General features: G+C 42.9%; 1 protein-coding gene across 1 annotated transcript in view; it reads right to left on the bottom strand.

Moving 5' to 3' along the window:
* Positions 1-21,084, bottom strand: part of MTHFD1L (methylenetetrahydrofolate dehydrogenase (NADP+ dependent) 1-like) — a 159,094-nt gene extending 138,010 nt beyond the window's left edge. Inside the window, exons 1-8 of the mRNA XM_009281550.1 lie at positions 20,950-21,084; positions 16,951-17,001; positions 16,818-16,871; positions 14,016-14,140; positions 12,775-12,875; positions 11,797-11,842; positions 11,607-11,682; positions 3,987-4,098 (exon numbers count right to left, since the gene is read on the bottom strand). Of these exons, the coding sequence (XP_009279825.1) occupies positions 3,987-4,098; positions 11,607-11,682; positions 11,797-11,842; positions 12,775-12,875; positions 14,016-14,140; positions 16,818-16,871; positions 16,951-17,001; positions 20,950-21,084 (700 nt within the window). The remainder of the gene's footprint in view (positions 1-3,986; positions 4,099-11,606; positions 11,683-11,796; positions 11,843-12,774; positions 12,876-14,015; positions 14,141-16,817; positions 16,872-16,950; positions 17,002-20,949) is intronic.
* Between the last annotated feature and the right edge of the window lie 823 nt (positions 21,085-21,907).

Raw genomic sequence — 21,907 nt, 5'->3', positions numbered from 1 at the left:
AGGGCACGGACACCTCAGGCGGGAGCCAGAGTGGCAGGCAGAGGCATGCAGAGGAGCCAGCACAGCACCCCACCACACCACACCCTGCTCTAGCCCACTATCTCTCACACCCATCACCAAGAGAGCAAGAGACCCTTTCTGCAGACACCCTCAGCCTCATTCAGTGTGTTTTCTAATCCTTTCTCAAACTTTCTTGCCAGCAGGCATCTATACGTCAGTGACAAAGCTAACCAAGCAGAAGGTGACAGTCCTGACACTAAACCCTAATTAAGAAAGTGTCTGAAAAGTCCTTCTACTTGCATTAACACTTGCCATTTAAAAAAAAAAAAAAAAAAAAAAAAATCTTCTGGAGACACTCAGTTTTAGACTCAGACAGAGGAGCTTTACTGGAATGGTCTATCACAGTCGTAAGTTGACTGTTGTTGCTTTGAGACCAGGCTGGGAGAGCTGCCAAAGAGACAAATGAAGTAGGAAGAATGAAGTTTAAAATCCCCTTTCAGACAGCTGTGCTTTACAGAAACATTTTGACTTTTTATGTTATTTGGCTTACTATGACTTCTTTATCAAGGCAGAGCTAGCACATGTGTAAGTACATATCAGAATTAGACATTTCCCTTCAACAAACTACTTCTCTCAGGCTGCCTATGCTACACGCTCACCCCACAAAAATGACTAACCAGGCTTTTATAGGGGTGAAGGTGAAGCTAGAGGTGAAAGTCATGCACACATAAGCTAGCAAGACAATCACAGGATTGCAACAGCTCTCTTAGGATAAATTTTCCAGATGGGAGCTGGAATAGCACTCTCTGCTTTGGATTATGGCCAGAAGATCAGCTGAACTGCAGACATCATGCTCCCTCCCCTGACTCACCCTAACGAAGGCCCATCCGCCCATCTATTCGTACCCTATTGTGCAGATGGGTGAGAGTTGCTGTCATGCACTACCTGTCTGCTCAGGCAGCTTAGAACAGAGAAGAGGTGGGGAAATGGTTGAATTTCCCACTAACCTACTTAAACCATATGGGCTTCAGCTTTCAAGTGCCCCCAAAGGAGTTGGACATCAAATCCGAAATAATTTTGGCACCCTTAAGTTTTATTCAGAAACTTGATTTTCATTTCTCTACATTTACATATATTTTCCTGCAAGACACTACCAGCACTCACTTGATTCCAAAATCATTACTGCAGCAGAATAAGATGTTGCACTGCTAGAAATTGTAGAACATTTTAAAATTGTGATAATTTAAAAATCTTTGATCAGATTACAAAAATACTTGAAAAAGAATTCTGTCGCTTTGGAGCAAGCACTTTTAGCTCTACTCTCCTGGCTTACATCATTACAGCCGCCCAATTCAGCTGTGTCCTTGCAAATTTTGAGTGCTTTTAAAACATGCGAGTCTGTTAGACTATATATACATATATGTGTGTATATATGTGTGTGTATATATACTCACACTATATATACATGTGTGTGTATATATACGTATATACTATATATACATGTATACCTACGTAAGACAGAAATCTAGCCATCATCTACAAGAGTAATTTCATGGCCATTGTTGCTTTCAGGCTTCATTTAGCTTCTGTGACCCCACAGATGTTAAGTTGGACATTTCTAAAGCAAGAAAAAAACCCAGAACAATTTCCAAGCACCTCAGCCAGATTCCACCACATATTGAAAGTGAAGAGTCAGCTGTAAGACTCAGTTGTTTCTCCAAGGTCACGACTGCTCCACAATAGGCTTTTAATAAACAACTTGCAATTAAACTAAGTGCATTCTTCCTGTCAAACAGACACCTGTGTTTCATGTACTTCTCTAGTAAGTCTGAGGCCAGCATTTTTTAAAGCTGCTAAAATGCATTTCTGCTATTATTTCAGAGTTTCTCCAAGATTCTGACAATCTCAAAAGTATAACCATAAAGGCAGATGGACATTTGGTAGATAAGTTTTATTTGAATTATCTTGCTAAAATCTTATGCTGCCTTTCCAAAGAAATGCTGTACTTGGCACAGCCCACTGCTACAACTTGAAAAATGCAAAGAAATCTATATGATTACACCAAATCTTACGTTGCCTGCTTTAAGAATTAATGTTGCTGTGGTACGTGAACACCACTCAAATGTTTTAATGCAGTTTTCCTAACAGCACTCTTTTAGGGAAGGGAAACGCTGGAATTATCTATAGTTCTATAGAGCAACTAAGGCATGAAGATACTTAAGTCTCAAGACATGGCATGCAGTTATACTCCATAACTTTTAGGTCTCTGAAGACCCAGACTCCCCCTGCAACGGAAGGAGAGAACTAGGTATCTGAAAGCAGGACTCGCACCGGGCTGCACACAGAGCCAGGAGAGTTCAGTCGTTAGCGGTGCCCGCTCAGACTGCAAGGACTGGCTTACCCTTATCCTGCCTTCATAGACCTGCACCTCTACCCCGAGTCCGACACCTAAGAGGTTTCTGCTTAGAAGGATTAAAATGAGGAGGGGCCATTCCTTTTCCTTTATTTATTTATAGGTGCTACTGCTGTACCACCATTCCTTCTCTTCTCTGCCCCTTTCCCTTTCTCCCCCATTCCTCCTTCACATAAGAGTATGTTATACTAGTAGGTTGGGTACCTGCTGAAGAGTCCTATGCTCCAAGCCCTGCCCCACAGATACTTAACAATTATATCCAACAATCCCTATGCAAAATAAGTGGGCATTAAAGATGTAAGGAGTCTCCTAATCACTAAGCTAGGAAAAAGAAAACGTGAATGATTTTTGGACAACTTGTGCAGCATCAGCAGCTTGGTACCCACCCCTGAGATCCTCATTAGGATCAGAGCACTGTTCTGGGAGGTGGAAGATGAATGCCCGAATGCCTTCAGACAATTGAGTGAATAATAACCCAGATGTCCCACGCCCGCAGCGTGTGTTCAAGTCAAGAGGACATCACAAAAGACAAGGAAAGGAATCTCTTGCTAAGGCCATGCTTTGCATGGGAACAGCAGCTGCTTTATTATGAGCCTGATCTTGCATTAGCTCTGCATAGAGTGTCTGCTTAATTTGCCTTTAGGGAATATCCCTAATTTAAGAACTATACAATTAGTTTTCCTTGGCCTTATGCCCATTTCCCCAGTTTTGTATCAATAGATGTCAATAAGCACACTTGTGATAGATTTAGAAAAACACATTAACCAATCACACTACCCGTGTACTTCCTTATATTCCTATTCATTAGCAGCATAATCCCATCTGGACACTGAACAGTCAAATTCATATACATACAAAAAATCTAGAAATATCTGGAGATCTTCACCGGACTCTAAGGAATTTTACAGGAAATGTAATTCTAGCAGTAGAATAGAATAACTTCTGGGAAGTTGTCTTAGTTTTATTCCTAATAAAATTCTGTAGTATTTTTCAACTGAGAAATTAATGAATATAATACCCGCCTCCCCAACCAGTCAGGGGATGAAGGGGGAGGGGAATCCACACTCTTTGTAGGAGTAATTACTGCAGGAGACATTCTGCCTGTTCTTAGCTACACGATTTCTCTACTCCCTTCTGCACCATTCTCTCCACACAGCTTCACAGCACTTTGCAGTTGATATTTTTGCCCCTCTTCTCTTTTCCCCCATGTTCCAGGTGAGTCCACAGAAGTCACAGGATAACACACTGTACAAAACAGCACTAAATAATAGCTCATCCGATGACCCAAAAGTCTTCCCTCTGAATTCTTTGAATCCACAGGATCATCACTTATTTAACAAACTTGGTACAAAGAATCTTTTCCAGTCTGTCTTCCCTAACCTGACATCTTTTTCCTACTTATACATCAGAGACACGTGTACACATCCCCTGTACACAAACACCCACTTTTGAAAGCCCTCTCCCGAAGATGTAGCTTTTAACCACATTGCGTTGTCACCAACATGCCGCACACTTATCTCAAAGACTCGCCGTACGTCACTTTCGAAAACTATTATCTTTTAATGCCTCTTACCTGACAGCAAGTCACGAGAATAACTGATAATGGTGCTTCCAGGCTTTATCCAGCTCCCAGGAACATCATCGGGTTTTGTACTGCCAACTACCACCACAACAGCATGAAGAAGCTAGGGACAGCCCAAAACACCCCCCGGAAACAAAACAAGCATTTAATGTTAGAAACACGTTCTTGAATATGCATCTTACAATATTCAGACTTATACAGCAACAGTCTTTTGAGCAAAGTATTTGCAGACAACAACAACAAAAAAAATCCAAATTGATGGCTTGATTCTTACCCCACATGACATTTAAGAACAATAGCATTTAAAATGAAGTCAGGTAAACAAACTGTGAAATCAGGCAAGTGGGGTCAGAGTCAGCACTAATAATATTTAATGGGGATTACATACTTTCAGACAAAAAGCTCTATCATTGTCCAAAGTCCTGTCCAACGAGATAACTTGGAGAGACTTAAGAAAAAGAAAGGTTGAAAGACAGTAAATAGGTAATTATAAAGAGTATAGTCAGATTATCTGACAGCAGAAAACCAGGCCAGCTGACGGGAATGCAAGATGACCTGATCTGCAAACATCAATGCCTTTGAATACTAATTAAAACATTTTTTTCCTTCTCGGTTCATGTTTGCTAATCAGTGCCTCTGATTTAGTTCAACCTGACAGATGTTGGAGCAAAAATGGTTACTACAAAATTTCTTATAATCAAAGACATAAGTGTCTTCCTTTCCTCCTTCCTCTGAAACAGGGCCCTATACCAATTATCGGAATCACCATGAGATAAGGGACAGCCAGAGGCAGATGTCTAAAGTTCCACTAAAAAAGCAAAATACAGGCACGGTACTGCCTCAGACCTGAATGTAAAAATTATTTCAGAGATACAGTGATTTTGGGAATATTTTGAAAAATGTACATTAATACCAAGTGTCACAAACTCGGCGAGCCTCTCTATGAATTGATTTGTGACTGACAAGCGTTCCAGCTTCTTTTTTGGCCAGAAGTGCTCTGATGCAACCCTGCCCAACACTCCTGCCAAGAAAGAACAGCTACAAATCCTGTCAGGATAGCAGGTTTTTGGCGCAGCTGAGCATCTAGGAGGGGAGAAGAGCATAACTGTGGCAGAAAAGGCAGAAAGCTAAAAAAGCTCCATCTTCCCCTCAGAGGACACAAGGATGGCCTAACCCCCCTTAGAGATCCACATGTGGAAACAAAGCCAAAAGTGTGGGAGAAGATTTACTTGCTTGACAAATGACTAATGCAATGAGCTGATTCAGGCTTCAGTCAGAAGTCCTGCAACACTCCTATGATTGCCTGCAAACGTAGAGTCTCAACAGTCATTCAGCCTTATCCAAATTGCTTACACTCCTGCGTCTGGTGCAAATATCAACTTACATGCCACTCCTAGAAGGCCACATAAGTCATAATGCTTGACCAGCGTCAGGTCAAATCATACTGAAGAATCTGCAAGCAAATTTGGATAAAAAGATGCTGCAATGACTTGCGTACCAAGAATACTACGCTGAAGATGCATTTTCCCCTGCAAAAGGACGCAGCCTCTGCTGTAACAGTCAACATCATCAACACAGAGAAAAACGTGATTGTTCTCAGTTACATGAATCCAGTCTTTTTTGTAACAAAATAATTATTCACATTCTAGCAGTTATAATTCATATACTGAAAGTCAGGTATGCCATCCCATGCGAAGCCTCTGGGACAAGAACTAAGAGCTTTGCACACCAATTAGCATCAAGAAACTATGAACCAGTTGAGAGCTGTATGCAACAAGTAATAACGGTGACAAATGTTCAGCCAACATACTTATGACAGAATTGATCCAATGTAACTATAATGCCAGAAAACAACTGACCTGACCAAATATTCATCTCTATGACTACCGATCATAATGTTCAAAAATGTTCTTAACAGCTGAACACAATCATTTCTGTAGCCAATGTTAACACTAGTTCAGATGGCTAATGTTGCGCATACCCATAAATGTCTCGGAAAACCAGCTGAACCTTTCATCTCATTGCCCTGCCCCACCTCCTCCATGAAAAAAGTTGTATCACATGGCAGCGAACAGTTGTCCTGTGGGTTGAAGACACACTGATCTCAGAGCCTTCCCCACCATGATTTCCTTTTCCTCATTTCACAAAAAAAAGTAAATGTAAAGGAAAAAAAAAAAGCACAGATACAATCGTTACTTTCTTGCTATAAGCAAGTATTTTATGTGCAACTATTGAAAAAGTTCCTGGAGAGTCAATAAAGTGTATATCACAAACACTATAGGATTTTTTTTCCTCTGTGAGTATTTTAAAAAAACAATCTTGTTTGACTGGGTCTTGTTTGACTGGGAGAGTGAGTCCACTGAAAGCAAAGTAGTTGTTTACAGAATTTTGTGTATCCTTGGAAGAGATTTATGTGATATCCATCAAGGCATTTTGGTTTCACTCGCAAGAAGTCGTGCCCACGCCTCCCCTGCTTTTTTTCCTCTCCTGCCATTACCTACTCTTTTGACTGCCTGTAAATCTCTAAAGCAAGCAGCAAGCCTTGGGAGGCATGTGCAGGCTTATCTCCTACATCAGAAACAAATCACAGACATTAGCAATGGAAAAGACCTATGAAATCATGACATCCAACCTCCCTAGCAAATGCACCGCACAGTCCCCGGACAGAGGACGCATCTGACAGGAACCAGATGTCACAGGAAGCCATAGCCAGAAGGTCGAGGAGATGCCCACGAGGCGGAACGTGCAGCTGCAGGGCGACCAACTGCCCGGTGCTCCCTGAACAGCAAGGCTGCGTCCCACCAGGCAGGCTAGAAGAAGGAATGACGAGCACCATGCCAAACCACCCCTAATGCACTAGGCAATAGACTGAAGACAAAGTAAGCTAATACTCGAGTAGTAGCCTGCCTTCTCACCGGTAAATATTTTTTCAGTTGGGAAAAGCTGTGCCAATAAATAATCTGAAACCTTACCTCATAACGAAATACGACTTTCTCCACCAAGATTTAAGCAGCAGCAGATTAAGAAGCACCACCCATTCCCAAGACAGAACACCAAATGTTAAAACAACAATACAGACTTTCCAGCCAAGTCTTTAATGATAATGGTACAAAGTAGCTGTATATTCCAGATAACTGAAAACCCATTTTGCCATGAAGCCTGCATAAAAACTTAATTTCCCCATAGTTAAAACCGACTGCTACAAAAGCCAGTTTTAAATACATGATCAAAGAAAAAATATTTGAAATTAATATTTGAAATGCAAAAAGCCCTCAGTTTCCTGGGTCTGAAGTTAGGCCAGCTAAAATTTAAGAGATGGGATGAGGACTAGGACCTGATTCAAAGTTTTTTCACAACTCTTCTTATGAAAAAATTCATTTTACACATCAGTTTACAGATCAGGTTCCTCTTCAATCACAGCAATTCGAATTACTTCCTGAAATCTTGAAATTTTTTTATAACAATGACTAGTTTCAGGTACTTTTTCCATCCAGGCATGTTCTTCTTACATGGTTTCTTCCAGCTCCATCTCTACCTCGGGCAGTTACGGTTTGCAAATCATTGGCAACCCAGCAGGACAACTATGCATGGTCCGCTCCGATCCCTCCCCCCTGGTGGGCAGCCACCAGCTCCCTGCTACCATCTTCTTGCCCAGGCACCAACAGCCCCTTCCCTACCACGTCGGCCTGAATGCACTTGCCCTACACAGTGCATGTGAAAATTAGGTCCGCATCTCTACTATGGGCTCAAGCCTACCGCTATGATGCATGCGTTAGGAACTGTTCCTCTAGCTCACAGGCTGGGAGATAAATTTCAAATTGCAAGGAGCAGATATGATACACAAAAAATGTTGAAGCAGAAATACTTTGTCTGCAGCATCATCACTAGAAACTCTCACGCAGCCTCGCTCTCCTCTCCTTTTATGGGATCTCTATACCTGGTCTCATGTTTTTTCATGCTTACTTACATGCTTATGATATGAAATGTATTTTTCCGCCAGTACCAAGACTCTTGGTCTAATCAAGACAGCAAAAACGGGACAGCAAATGACTACGGGACAGCAAATGACTAAGAGATGTCTAATAGTCTGAAGCGGAAGTGTTGGCTCTAAGGAAAAGCAGACTGTGGCCAAAAGAGGTTCTTATCCAACTTGAAAAGGAACCTCCCATTCATGCACTCCAGCTGAACCGCTCTCCTACTTCTCAACCAGGCTTTTACAAACAAGTGTTCCATTCCTAATTATACCTAGATAGACTGGTTTTCAGTTCTTTTGTAACAAAATTGTAGGATAGCAGCTCTCTTAAAACAGGCATAATGTGGTTCACATACAGACTACATGTAAGACGATGTGCTGAAATCGTGACTGACTGAATTGAGACAACTGAAACAAAATTCGATTTCCTCATAGGTACTAAGTATTATCCATGTTTTGGCAAGAAAATAATCTCTGTTTTTCAATTTGAATCTATTTGATAACCTTCTTTCAAACTAGAAAGTCTAATTCTAACATAATAAAGGATTAAGCACGTCAGTTCCCATTCTTCACCTGTAACACTGAATTGACTTTTGGGTAGTCCCATTTTTGAATGACAAGTGAGATGTTCCTGAAAGTATGTCACTGGGTCGTTCTTCAGGTACTCTGCAGTGATTGTGGTTTGAAGAGTTACCTACACAAAGCTTAACAGAATGATAACATCTTACTTATTTCCACCAAAATCCTCAAGTCTTTATCTCTTACTTCATAATTTATTTTACATCCAACATATCAATGCAAAAAGAACAGCGATTCTTCATGGCAACTATGCACAGCTGTACCAGAACCTTCTGAAATACACTGCTTTCTTTCATTTGTGATTTTATTTGAAAACCCAGGAAGCTCAAGAGTGTTGAAGGACATGGCTCAGCTGTGCCATGATAATTATTTTTAATAACTAAAGTCAAGCAAACCCAAAATGGAAAAAAAAGAAACATTAATAATCTGTTCACCTTAACAAAATATGAAGTGGGGAGGGAAAAGAACATGCAAAGTGTGTCCATTATTCATGCAGGTCAAAGCAAGGAAATTAAAATGTACCGTTATTTATTTTATTCCCTCTTCCTAGGAAGGATTAGGAGCACGCTAAGTCAGATGGTATCATGCTGTTTGTCAGCAGAGCTACCTCTACATTGTTAGACTAAAACATACCTTCCTCTTGATCATTTTCAAAATATTTTTGCAAAAGCGCATGAGTAAAAGAAGCAATAACAAGTCCATAGCAATACAAAACCTGACCCGAAAAAACCTACAACATTAGTGTTGTGTGTCTCATTTAAATTGATCGAATTTCTAAAGAAAACACTTGTTGTTATGCTATCCTTTAAAAAGAAGAACAAATCAGCAGAGCTAGTCAAAGGTAATATACTACCCGCTTAAGAAAGGCATTACATCATTGACATCGGGATTAGTGCTTCAGTGCAAATGGGCCTGGCCAATGGATTAAGACAAATAAGGTACACCTACCCTTAAGCTCAATTATTCCTTTCCTGGTATATATTGCAAAACAAATGCATCCCAATGAGAAGCTCATACTCTTCCTAAGTTCATCCCTCACTTCGTAAGTGAAGTTATTATTCTACTGTAGGTTATACTTCCAAACAACAGCACACAGACTGTTACTGTAGAGGTATCACATTCAGAGGAAGGAGAAAAAGTGTATAGCCATGTCTAAAGTCAGTGTATTGTGCAGTGAAAACAAAACATGAATTAATTCTTCCAAGTCTTGGAAAAACCTTGACATCGACTAACATGTTTTCCGACTTGAAATTCAAATAAAAAAATTCTCAAGAGAAGAAACCTTGTGAGCCTTTAAACTGTTTTTAGTTAATCAGCGTTTCGAACAAGCAAGAGAAAATAAACTCGTATCATTAGCTATAATCATGTTATCTAACAACATTGTACTTCAAATACAGGTTGCCACAAGAGAGCAGTGCCTCGTTGTCCAGTAGGAAACCAGACTCTCCGGCTTCTGGGAATATGAAACAGGTCAGTTTTCCCTGCATGCATTAGATTTTATCTAGGAGCTGGAGTTAACTATAACAGAGTTACATCCAGACAGGTTCAGCAGTGCTCTGAGGGTTACTGGTGACACACTGCTCCAGGCTTACAGACGATGAAAGCAGGTTTCCTCCGAGCTCTGCTGATTAGCCCTCCAGGCAAAGCAGAAACTCCTTTACTGCCAAAAGTTAAAATGAACTTGGGAAGACTGATGTGCAAAGCCTCAAACTGCCTCCTGCTTAGGCCTCCTATTCTGTTTCCCATCAGTGACCTGCTGCGAGAGGTAAGCTACGGGGAATGCCAAAAAGCAAAGCATGATTATCGGAAAGCATCTGGATGGAGGAAACGGACCTCTCTCCGGCATATCGACAGCACTGCGCAAGCAGCTCTGGCCTGGTCCAAGTCTTTTGCTGTGAACCAGTGGAAACACCTCTGGCCACCCACCCCATCCAGCCCAAAGCAGTCCTCTAGCACAACCCCAAGCAATGAGAAATAATTAAAGAATGAGACATGGCTAGTATTAAGTTCACAGTTCTCCCATCTCTGAGAGAGGCATATATTTCCTAAGTACTGTCAGTCACTTAAAGCACAGAGCTGAGACAAGCCTGACAAAAATATCCGCAGCTGTGAAAACACAGGTTTGCCAGAGAACTTTCTATCACAGCTGCTTAAACTTATTTCCTCCTCCTATCCTTGCCTTCAAAACCCAGAGGTTTGACACTATCATTTTGCATTGGCTGCCACCTTGTGGCATGTGCTATCAAATATAACACAAGGGCTGACCCTTGCACCTCACCCCTTCAGTGACTTGGAAACAGCTGCTGGAGTAACGTGCATCTCTTCTACAGCTAATACCTGGGGTCTGTGCCACGGACTGAGTTAGGAACCCCTCTGCACGTGCCCAAAGGACAACACGCTCCCAGTTGTATTATTCTATGAAATGTGGGATTAAGGAACAAACTGGGAAGTTTGACAGGAAGTTGTACCAGCTTCTAAGTTGTTGCTCAGAGCTCTGCAGAAAGCAACCAGGAAGACCATGTAAATTAAATCCTTCGAATTAAGGCTCCTGAATTTCTCTCTATCCTTTTACAGTTTTCTTCAAAGATAAAGATTGTGATCCTCCTTGTCCCAAAAGAGGCAGAATTTGCAAACCTTTAAGACACAAATTCAACGAACGTAATTTCATACAGGTGACTATATCACAGGACAAAAAGAAAGCGGGCATCTCTCGCACTGAGGGAAAGAAAAAGGGAGACCCAACACATTTGTTTTAAACTGTACCCGTGAATTCTTTCTCTCACAGCTACCAGTGCAAAATAATGAAGTTATAGCAGCTACTGCTACATATGTAATATTCCGGTAGAGGCCCCTGTTTGCCTGAATACCATTTCTGAGCAAGCAGGAAGAAGAGGAAAGATCCTAACCCACGCTGGCTACTAGCGAGCTCCAGTGCCACCCATGACTGAAATGATGAGTCTCCCTCTCAGGAATGGCAGCGAGGGGGAGCAGCGCCATGCAGGCGGCCGACAGGGATGCAGGATGACCCCCGGGCACTGGGCAGACAGAAGAGTGCTCACCTTGGTCTGCAGCTGAGGGGCTTTCCACCGGCAGCTCAGGGTCGCCGCTCCCTCCCCGCAGCCTGCAGCGTGCGGTCTCTAAGCCCGGCTGCCGAGTCGCTGCCCTGCCGTGCCCGAGCCCCGGCTCCCGCCTTCCTCGCTCCCTCCCTCCCTCCCTCCCTCCCTCCCCCTCCCCCTCCTGGCCGCCCGCCCCCCCCCCCCCCCGCCGGCGCCCACCAGCAGCACGGTCTTTCCACCTGCGCGACACAAGGCAAGTCGTTCAGCCGCCCTCGGCTGCAAAGGCGCTAGCATCAGGCTCCACCGGGCTGCAGAGCTGGAGCGTCTACGCGAACTCCCCCCCCTTTACCAGGCCACCCACTATCAAAGCCCTCCAGAAGAGCCAGCAAAGCGGCTCACGACAGGCCAGCGCCGTGTGCCTGCACAACCACAGCAGCTGTGGCATTACGGGCAACTCTTTCAGAGCCCATGCAGTAAGACAAACCACAGGTTTGAAGTTGTTTCCTGGCGACTCTCTAATTCTAGTAAGCAAATACTGCTCTTCCAGTTTTCTGGTATTTTATTTGCACAAATCCTTTCACTCATATTCGTTACTACGTACATTTGACCTCCTGTTTACGGTTCTGTTACAGAAATCCTTGTCTCAACAATTATGGATCACTACAAGAGACTACTTCTGAAACGCTGCCTTAAACTAACAGCATCTTCACACACTGTAAAGCCACTTGTTTAAATCTGCCATTTCAATGTTAGCATTTACACAGTACAACCCAAACCAAAAGATTTGCTCAGCAGTTATTTACAGGAAGACCTGGATTTCTCCAACTGTTCACACTAATCAAAATTGAGTGAAATCCCTAAGTGATGTTTGTATTTTTGGTTTTGAAGACTCAGATGTCTCAGGTGGCTTCACTGAGATTAAATCCACTGATGGAAGGTAATCCCTGCCTAATCTCCACAATCCATAGGACTGAAACCCATCTCTGCAAATATTACATCCAGATCTCACTGAGGTTCCTCACTAGCAGGAGACAAATATACGTCAGGTGGGAAAACAACACAAACCAGAAAACACAACAAGGTGAGATTAAATTTGTCTCTCAGTCAGGACTAAAATTGAGAAAATTAGTTAGGCTAAAATTAATGTAATAATTATGCTAGAAGGTCTCACCTAAATCTTCAAGAAGCTCCATCACAGCACACGCTGTAGGAGGAACTAGACAGTCGTAGGCATCGCCACGTACCAAGCGTCCTAGGTTTACATCGGATAATCTGCAGTGGAAAAATACGGCAATTTAAAAAAAAAAAAAAAAAGTTTGTGCAACATAAATCCTCAGTAAAGCTTGTAACATGGCTAACAGCTAATCCCAAGAGCAAACATGTCTCATGAAAGTAAATCCTTTGATAGTCAGGTACTGTGGCTAATTTGTATCATCCCACATCCCAGCTAGACAAACACTGAGCCTCAACAGAGGCCAGGAAAGGCATCTGTGAGTTAGAACAAGTAACATGAGCCCATGATACACGGGCAGCTCTTCACTCATGGCGGTGGGCTACCCACAGCACGCTGGGCCAAGACACCTCAGTGGCTGCAGTCCGGCGCTGCCAGAGCCAAGCTGAGCCGGAGGCAATACATCCTTCTGGGCTCGGGCTGGCTTGCTGGGGGGAACTCAGGGGTTTCCGCGCTGCACTGCGTTCTCTCTCATACACAAGGATGCTCTGAATTTTCCATTCTCTGTCAATCTCCGGTACTCCAGATAATGGAAGGATAACTAATTTGCAAGATTCTCAGATTTTTTTCCTGACATGAAAAAAAAAGGAGAGAGCAAAAAAAGAAAAAAAAAAAAAAGGGTAACAGTCTGCGGTTGAGAGCAAGAAGGCTGCAAGAGCAGCAAAATGGTAACCCAGACACCTAAATTATGCCAGTGGTCTCTCCAGAGAGCAGTGCAACTCAAGACTGATTGGAAAGTTGTGCTAATGGGTCCAAACTATTATAGCCTACTGTCCCACCGTGAGAGTGTGCTGTAAGGAAGTTAAAACCTTCTCTGCAACTTTTCCATCAATCCTTCTTGTGAAAATTTTGGGGTTTGTGTTCAGTACTTTGTGACTACCATTTGTATTACTGAATTACTGAAATATCTTAAGTATCATCAGTGAATCAGAACTTTGTTTTTGATTTCTTTGAAAAGACCATGTCCTGAATATACAGTATATAGAGATTAAAAAGATAATGATCAAAATGACTTCAGCAAAAGACTTCTCATTGATTCAGCGGCATCTTTTATCACTACTCAATAGCACAGCTAGACACGCTGACTGAGGAATCCATTAATGAAAAGCAGAGGGGAAAACTGAGTTTACAGAGCCATCAGCCTTGCGTTTACTAATATTATTTCTCAGTGCTTCACTTACCCATCCACATCCTTCTCTGGTTTCACAGCGTTTAATACCTTACTGCTATATAAGCTTTCTGGGAGGTCAAGGGCAAGGCCCTGCACATTAGGATCCTCATTAAGTCTCAAGATTTCATTGACAATCTAGGAAGTTAATAAAAAGCATTAAAGATCAGAACAACAGACAAAAGAATCTAATTAGAAGGGGATAAACCCTATATTTTAAAATTACCTTATGGCCACCTTTGCTTCCCTCACATATTACTGCAACTTTTAAATGAAAAAGCAATAACCTGCTTTCCTCATTTTGTATTTCCGTGGCTTACCAAATTAAGCCACCTGACTCTATTCTAAACATTTTGCAAAGCCAACACATTACGTGACATTACACTACCAAAACCATTTTGTCTTTCGTGGTCCCAAATCTCAGCAAAAGCTCAACACCGTAATGGCTTCAGAAGATGCGTTTGGAAATAAGAAGCCGTGGTTAAAACATCATTCAAAATAGGACTGGATCGCGTCCCAACACAGAACATGGACAAAAAGTTGTATAATTGTTTTTCCGGCATTACAAGAGAAAATTCATTTTATTAAACCAGTATATATTGTTACCAGTTTTCCTTCTCAAAACACCCTGATCCTAAGAGCTGACAGTCGTCTTGTGAAGAATTGTTATTTTGAAAAGGCACTGCATAAAAGTTTATGAATGTCAAGTACTGAACCAGGTATGAGTTCAAACGTTTTATAATTGGTCATATTTGACATCTGAGACTGTACTACCTACCCTTGATTGCTTCACCTCTAAAGTGCCATGCTGATCCATAGTGATATATGCTATTCTGCTGTGACCATGAAGAATACAATGGAATAAAACATGCTGAAGTTTTCTCATGTGAGAAATGTCATGTGAGCACGTCTTTCCATCATATAAATAAAATCAGTGTGCAATCACCACAAAGCTGTATAATTTAATTGGATTAATACCCAACAGAAAATGAGTACGTTTATTTTCCTTAGCTAATACCATGCCTTCCTAAAATGCTTTTCATGTAAACTATTCAATATAATTGTGAACTCTATTGCCCAAACACTTGATACGCCATCAACATTAAGCCAGGGAAATTTGCTAGGGGTTAGACTGTCTGCCACTCTGAACCAAGTGAACGCGCTACGTTCATGTTAACAAAGATTATACAAGCATGTCACTGGTGTAGAAATGCCCCTTTAGTTTGCTGACTTCTGAGACAGAAACAGGCATATATATTAAGACCCTGTGCCATTTGACAGCAATAGGGCTGGTATACATTCTGATAGAAAGTAAGGATGAGTGTATACATCAGAATATGGATGTGAAAACATCCACATTTCGCTTAAAAAAATCCTGAGATGCTACAAAATGTCGGGGGTCTACACAGCACTTAAAGGAAACATAGTTCATAAATAGCCTGAATCTAATGAACGTTGAACTATATTCCTGCTTCCTGGGAAAATAATTCAGTTTTCCATTTTCATTACATTTTACTTTAATTCAGCTTTCCATCATCACAGCATTTAAAATACTTACAACTCATGCAGGATAAAGCAATATTGTATTAACTTGCCTTTGCTGTACACCAGCAGTTATGGCAGAACAGTAAGTGCATGGTATTGAAATCCCTCCCACCTTCCCAAACCAGGGAATGCAAGCTAGCACGTGGATTTTAACAGATGAAAAAGAACTTCTTCATAATGAGTAAGCAGGAGAGTAAGCAAACCGTTATGAACTTTATTGAAAGTAATTTTCTTCAAGTAACAAAAATACCCTGCTCTTCTCTTTACATGCACAGCTCAGCCACCTCCTAAGATATTGGTTCAAAGTAACAGCAACTACTGCTGCATGCTCACTATATTTTACCTGTTTCCTACTGTGTTACTCAGCAGATAAAATGCATTTACCAACAGCAAAGTGTATTTGATCTTCATTTCAAAAGCCCACCCTTCTTAAATGGGTAGCTGACTATTCATCATCCACAAAACTGGACTTATAAGAGTTTTAGTAAAAACTCTTCACAGTAAGCTTCCAGACACCTTAAGAGGAACTGTTCTTGATATTACACTGCAAGCCAGTAATATTTTAAAGACAAAGTGTACCAAATACAAAACAGTACACAAAACCCACAAGCCTGTAGGATTATCAAACTTGCCAAGCATGAGGAGGCCAGCTGGGAACAGTGGCATCTTTTACTACACGTTCCTTTGCTGTTTTTACTTTCAGATGCCTCAGAACCATGTATATTAATATGGTTTGCTACATTTAAAACATACTTGATACTAGTGCTGTGCCTCCAACCTAATGCCTTCGACAAGGTAAGAATTCAGCCCTCTAGTGATTTGGGGTGGATGATTTTTTCAATACGTACTTTAAGCATTACAAGACCAACGAACAGGCAAATAAATTCAACCCCCTCCCCCTCTAAATCAATTAATCTTTAATTTCCCTGAATAACTTGGGCAAGACTCAAGTACAGTCACAAGAGCAACTGTGGGAGATAGGACACTCGTGCTGGTATGAGGGGACGCTGCAGTTAAATACCAGACACGAAAACAAAGCATTACTCTGCTGATTCTGCCTCAGCTTGCCGGGGGACAGCAGACAAGCCCATTAATTCCCTTTTTTCCCACGCTTGCCGATAGGGGGATAATGCTTGCTACTCGAACTAAGGCAGAACCAACCCTAATTTGAGTTAATAGGGATCAGTTCAAAGTGATAATGAACGTCAGCAATAAATACAAGCTTATGACGAAAGTGGAAAAGGAAGAGTCCTTCAGGTACTGCAGTTACCTCATCCTTGCTGCTGCCTTCAGGGAGACAGATGTGAATAACACGTAGACCAACCTGCCAAAAGAAAATACTTATAATTACACCAAAGACAAGTAGCTCATGTTTAATAACAAGTGTATCGGCTAAAGCTTACCTCTTTGGCAAAGTTCCTGTTTATTTCTTGAATCAACTGATCATTATGTGCCTTGGGGAACAAAACAGAAACTAAGTTTTAAAACAATAAATTTACATTTAAAAATGTGAGTGCAGTAATGCACAGGTCTATGTAAGAAAGGTAGTGAGGATGTCTGTGCCTACTAGTATTCAAACAAATAAAAAGCCTAGCAATTCCAAGACACAGAAGCCCATCCAGTAAATTTATTTTGGTTTGATTAATTTAAGTGTGTGTTGATATTAGCCTGGCTTTTATAGACGAGAGTGGCCATTTCCTTAACGTAAGTTTACCACTTAAGAAAGGTACCAGTCTGTATCTGAAGATACCGTTCTCCATCCAGCCGTGTAACAAGGATGAAATAGGCAACAGCAATACTAGCATTTCCTGCAGCGTCCCCATAGCACCTAACAACACTGGTTTGCCTTACCACCAAAAATGAGGCAAACCATTATCATCATATATTACAGTGAGTTCTGTCAATACAGAAGCAAGAGAAGTTTTCAGTTCCTCCCAATTGCCAGCAGGCACCTGCGCTAGGACAGAAGCGTCTCCTGGGCAGATTTACCTGGGAGACCATCTCACCCAGGAATCCTCCTCCCTGAGGTCTCTACACCTATATGCACCGTATATATTATGATATTTAATCGTAACAATTACAACTGAATTTTACTCTTCAAGTTACTCTTGAATCTTAGGAGGCTTTTCACATATTTTCATATATTGTAACAATAAATCTGAGAATTCAATATCCAGAACTAGAAACCTCCTACCAACAGGTCAGTGAGGGTTCCACCCTCAAAGATCTTTGTGGCTTCATAACAAAATGAATAAAACACTTCTCACAGCTATATGATTATATATAAAACCTGTCTTCCAACCCAGACAACAGGAGCGAAATAAATCATTTTAAAAAGGTTCATTACAATTCATGAATGTAAATGTATTCTACGTAGCTTTTTCCACAAGACTCAGTGCCAGTGACTTCCCGTCAGAGTTGAGCCGCTCAAATGAATAAAACACTTATCACAGCTATATGATTATATATAAAACCTGTCTTCCAACCCAGACAACAGGAGCGAAATAAATAATTTTAAAAAGGTTCATTACAATTCATGAATGTAAATGTATTCTACGTAGCTTTTTCCACAAGACTCAGTGCCAGTGACTTCCCGTCAGAGTTGAGCCGCTCACTTTGTGGTTAGCTGCCAGCACTGGCTTTGTCTGTCACTAGCATCACCCAAAATGATTTTGGTTCAAGCCTGTAACAATTTACCAACCTGTTAACCCCAAATGGTTCAAGACTGCTGACAATGAAAAAAAAGAGCATTTAAAAGGACAGGCTCTGCGAAGAGAGGCAGCTCCTGTGAGGGGTTGAGGGCTTGGCCTCCATCCCCCGGCTCCCTCCCCCAGCCCAGCACTGCCTGCATCCCTGGCACCGCACTACCAGTCTCCCGCTCCCCAAATCTGGCAGCCAGGGGCGAGGGGCAGCACAGAGGCTGCTGCATTGAGAACACGCGTGGAGCTCACACTGTGGCAAGGGAAAAAGAGATGGGATTAAGGACAGCTCAGCAGCTGCTCCCCTATGCCAGTAAACGTGGAATTGTATCCCCACACTGACGTGTCACCACCAGGACTGCTCGAGAGGTTTATCTGGATTCAGCCACCAGCGGTACCATGCTGTCCCCTGCAACGCCCCCACGGCACCGGCTGGTGAACGCTCACCTCGTGCGGGCGCAGAAAGTCCCTGCCCTGAACTGGTTCCCATCACAACACGCGGAGCGGCACAGGCAAGGCCAGAGCTCAGGACGTGGGCTGGCAGAGCGCAGGGGCAGGGCAGGGGGTGCAGGGGAGCTGGCAGTGCTTCACTGAGCTTTGCAGGCCAACAGCTCCGCTGCTAAGCAGGATCCTGCCGCTACGTATTAGTTTTCAGCTTCAACAAAATTAAGAAGCAGCCACCAATCATTTTTTGCTGTTGCGCAGCTCCGACCAAGGTTCAACACAGATAACAAGCAACATGGATATCAGTCTCGGTATCAGATCAGGTTCAGGTGGCTCGAGAGGAAAAGAACGCATCTAAAACCATTCCAGAGCGGGCTCAGTCTGAAACTCCTCATTCCCAGTACTGCTGCAGAGGTCGCACCACGTTACGCCGACTGCTGTTACCCAAGAGCGACTGGCGAAGGAGATCATTTCGCTGCCCTCCCTCTGCTCCTCTGGGTGCAACGCAGCATGTGGAGAGCAGCATGAATCTTAAGGCTCTGCCCACATTACCCGGTAGAGCAGTGCACCACAAGAACATTTGTAGGCTAAAACAAGTCATCTTTGTACCAACAAATACACATTTAAAATGAGTTCTGCTTCAGTCCTTGCAACCAGACTAGAGCTAGGGTGACTGACAGTTGGAGAACATTGTTTGGGTGAATTTCATCCAGAAGGATCTAGGCCACAAGTTCCTACAGCCACCTCATGATGCAAACCAAGTGAGGTAAACGGGGACAAGAGGGACATTCATTTAAAGCACAACCATGATCAAAACCAAAACACTGATGTAGATGCATCCCAATTGCTATTAAAAGTGAGCAGGAACCTCCCCCTCCTCACACAATGCTCTCTCTCATCCTAACAATGTCCCTTCCCTTGTGCCAGCATAAAACACCCATGCAGAAAACCAGACTCAGGGACTAATGCGGCTGAAAGGAAGCCTCCCCAGACCCCTCCAGCACAGGGTGGATCACTGCCCCAATCCAGCTCACGGTGCAACTGGATGGAGGCAAGACAGGAATGAGAAAAAACAGGTCACTGAGAAGACAGATCACTCCTTTTCTAGCAGTCCTCAAACTTACAGCCTTAGAGGGCTATTTGAAAACATTAACCGCAACTACCCGAGGAAGGTAAGAGATGGGAGAGCTTGTTCAGTTAGCCTCGCTAGAAGAACTACTGAAATAAAGTTGGTGCTGCATTTCTCAGATTCACTATTAATACTTAAAAAATATTTATAGTTAGGTTTTAAAATTGAAACCTACTGGGTCAGAGATTCAGTGTGCGCCCACTCAAAATCAACACCACCGTCCTAGGAAACAGGACAAAAATATTTTTGCCTGCACGGCTCTGGGTCCCACTCTGAATGGCAAACATCCCCAGTTTCTTGGCCTTGAAACCTTAAGAAATCTAAAGAGGAACATATCTCAGCTTTGCAGGGATAGCAATCCTCATCTATGAGTTTGCCTATCTCAAAGATGGCAGCGCCATTGGGATGGAAAGGAAAGCTCTTGATGGCATTAGTAATACAACAGCTCTCAATTACTACGAGATTGCTTCACCTTAGAAAGCGCTGCTACTTCTAAAGCATACTGACATTTTACACAGAACGTTTATTTCACACAGGCCCTTTTGAGCTGACTGGGAGTTCTCAGTGCGGTTATCCTCTCCTTAGGACAGCAGTAATGCAGTCACATAAGCTACAGCTGCCCAAAGGCAACAAGGCTGGCAGGAAGCAGCAGGGTCTTTCCTTAACCCTGGCAATGTTACTTCAGGGGTGGGAAGTGAAGGGAGGCCCACGTTTTCAGGCACATAAACACTTTTTTCAGGACTGCAACAAAAGCTTCAAGCTAAATAAAGGTTGCGAACAACCGCTTTGACTTTAACTTAGGTACGTCAATCAACTTAGACAACCTGTGAGAAAAGGCAATCTGTACTTATAACGGGGAAGACTGTGTTAGCAAAGGGAGGAAGGGATAAAATTGTTCCCTTCCTGTGCAAACTTTTCCCACAGCCTGAAGTTTGCTGTGGCTGCTTCAGGCCTGGAGAAGAGCTTATGAGACTGAAAACTCTTCAATCTACAGTCTGGCAGGATTACCTCCTCCTATCACTTTGCTTGAATAAAAGTTACTTTCTGCATTGTGCACTTCTGAAGTTTCAGACAAGCAATGGTACCAAAGGGGATCTCTCACAGGCAGCTAGCACGCAGACATACTTTACCTGAACAATGGCAAGCGTTGGCTCAAGCCGAGGGTTTTCTCTCTTAAGAGAGGCCAAGGATTTTTTTGCATTCTCAGTGATTTTGCTGCAACACAGTAACAGGCAAATCTTTAGCAAAATAAACCTTCCTAACATCAGTCAGCAGAAACCTATGTTAGTCAGCACTATGGAATAAATGCTTAGGCGCGTATGCTTTTAATCATCAAAATTACACATGCATGTAAACTGTGAAGGCTGGTGTTCAGCAGTCAGGTACAGAAAACCCTAACAGACCAGAACACCTTTGTTTTACAGCTGTGTGTGTCATTGTCCCGACATGCTCAAAACTTTATAGGTAGCCTATGCCATTCCACGAGAAGGCTTGTCCAGCCCCACCACGGGAAGCGCAGCAGGGATCCACCACCCCCAGCCCTCAGCTCAGGTGGGTCCTTTGTTTCCATACCCTAGGCCCGGGTGGCAACAGAAGCAGAGGCCTTCAGACCTGGGGCTGCTACAGCTTGACACAGGCATCACCAGCCCTAACAGCAGCAACCCCGCCGCTTTTCATGGATGCTATTCAAAACTGCGGGCAGCAGGGAGACAAGAGGAGCTCTGTTGGCCACGCTGCTTCTTGGAAAAAACATCGGCAGCCAGGCACTGGAAAAATTTTCTGGATAAGTGGCTGCCAGCTCTCCTCTGTTACCTTCTGCGCACGTAGATGATACTTACCCAGCAGGGGAAGAAGGAGACGCTGCAGGAAGTAGGAGACCCCCTGAAAGATGCCTGCCTGTCCCCCACAGCAGGCAAAACTAGCCGGGGAAAACACAGCCTAGAGCAGTTTTTTGCTACCTCTTACCCCCCTTGCGGAAGCCAACGACCAACTCAGGTCAATGTCGTGGCAGCCAAACTGTCCCAGCTGAGGTTGGATGGACGCGGGGAGGGCGGGGGGGGCGACCAGGGACGACCCAGACGACACGTT

The sequence above is a fragment of the Aptenodytes forsteri genome, unplaced genomic scaffold, assembly GCF_000699145.1.
Source record: "Aptenodytes forsteri isolate BGI_AS27 unplaced genomic scaffold, ASM69914v1 Scaffold82, whole genome shotgun sequence".
Taxonomy (NCBI): domain Eukaryota; kingdom Metazoa; phylum Chordata; class Aves; order Sphenisciformes; family Spheniscidae; genus Aptenodytes; species Aptenodytes forsteri.
The sequence above is the reverse complement of the archived record's forward strand: the minus strand, read 5'-3'. Positions and strand labels throughout refer to the sequence as shown.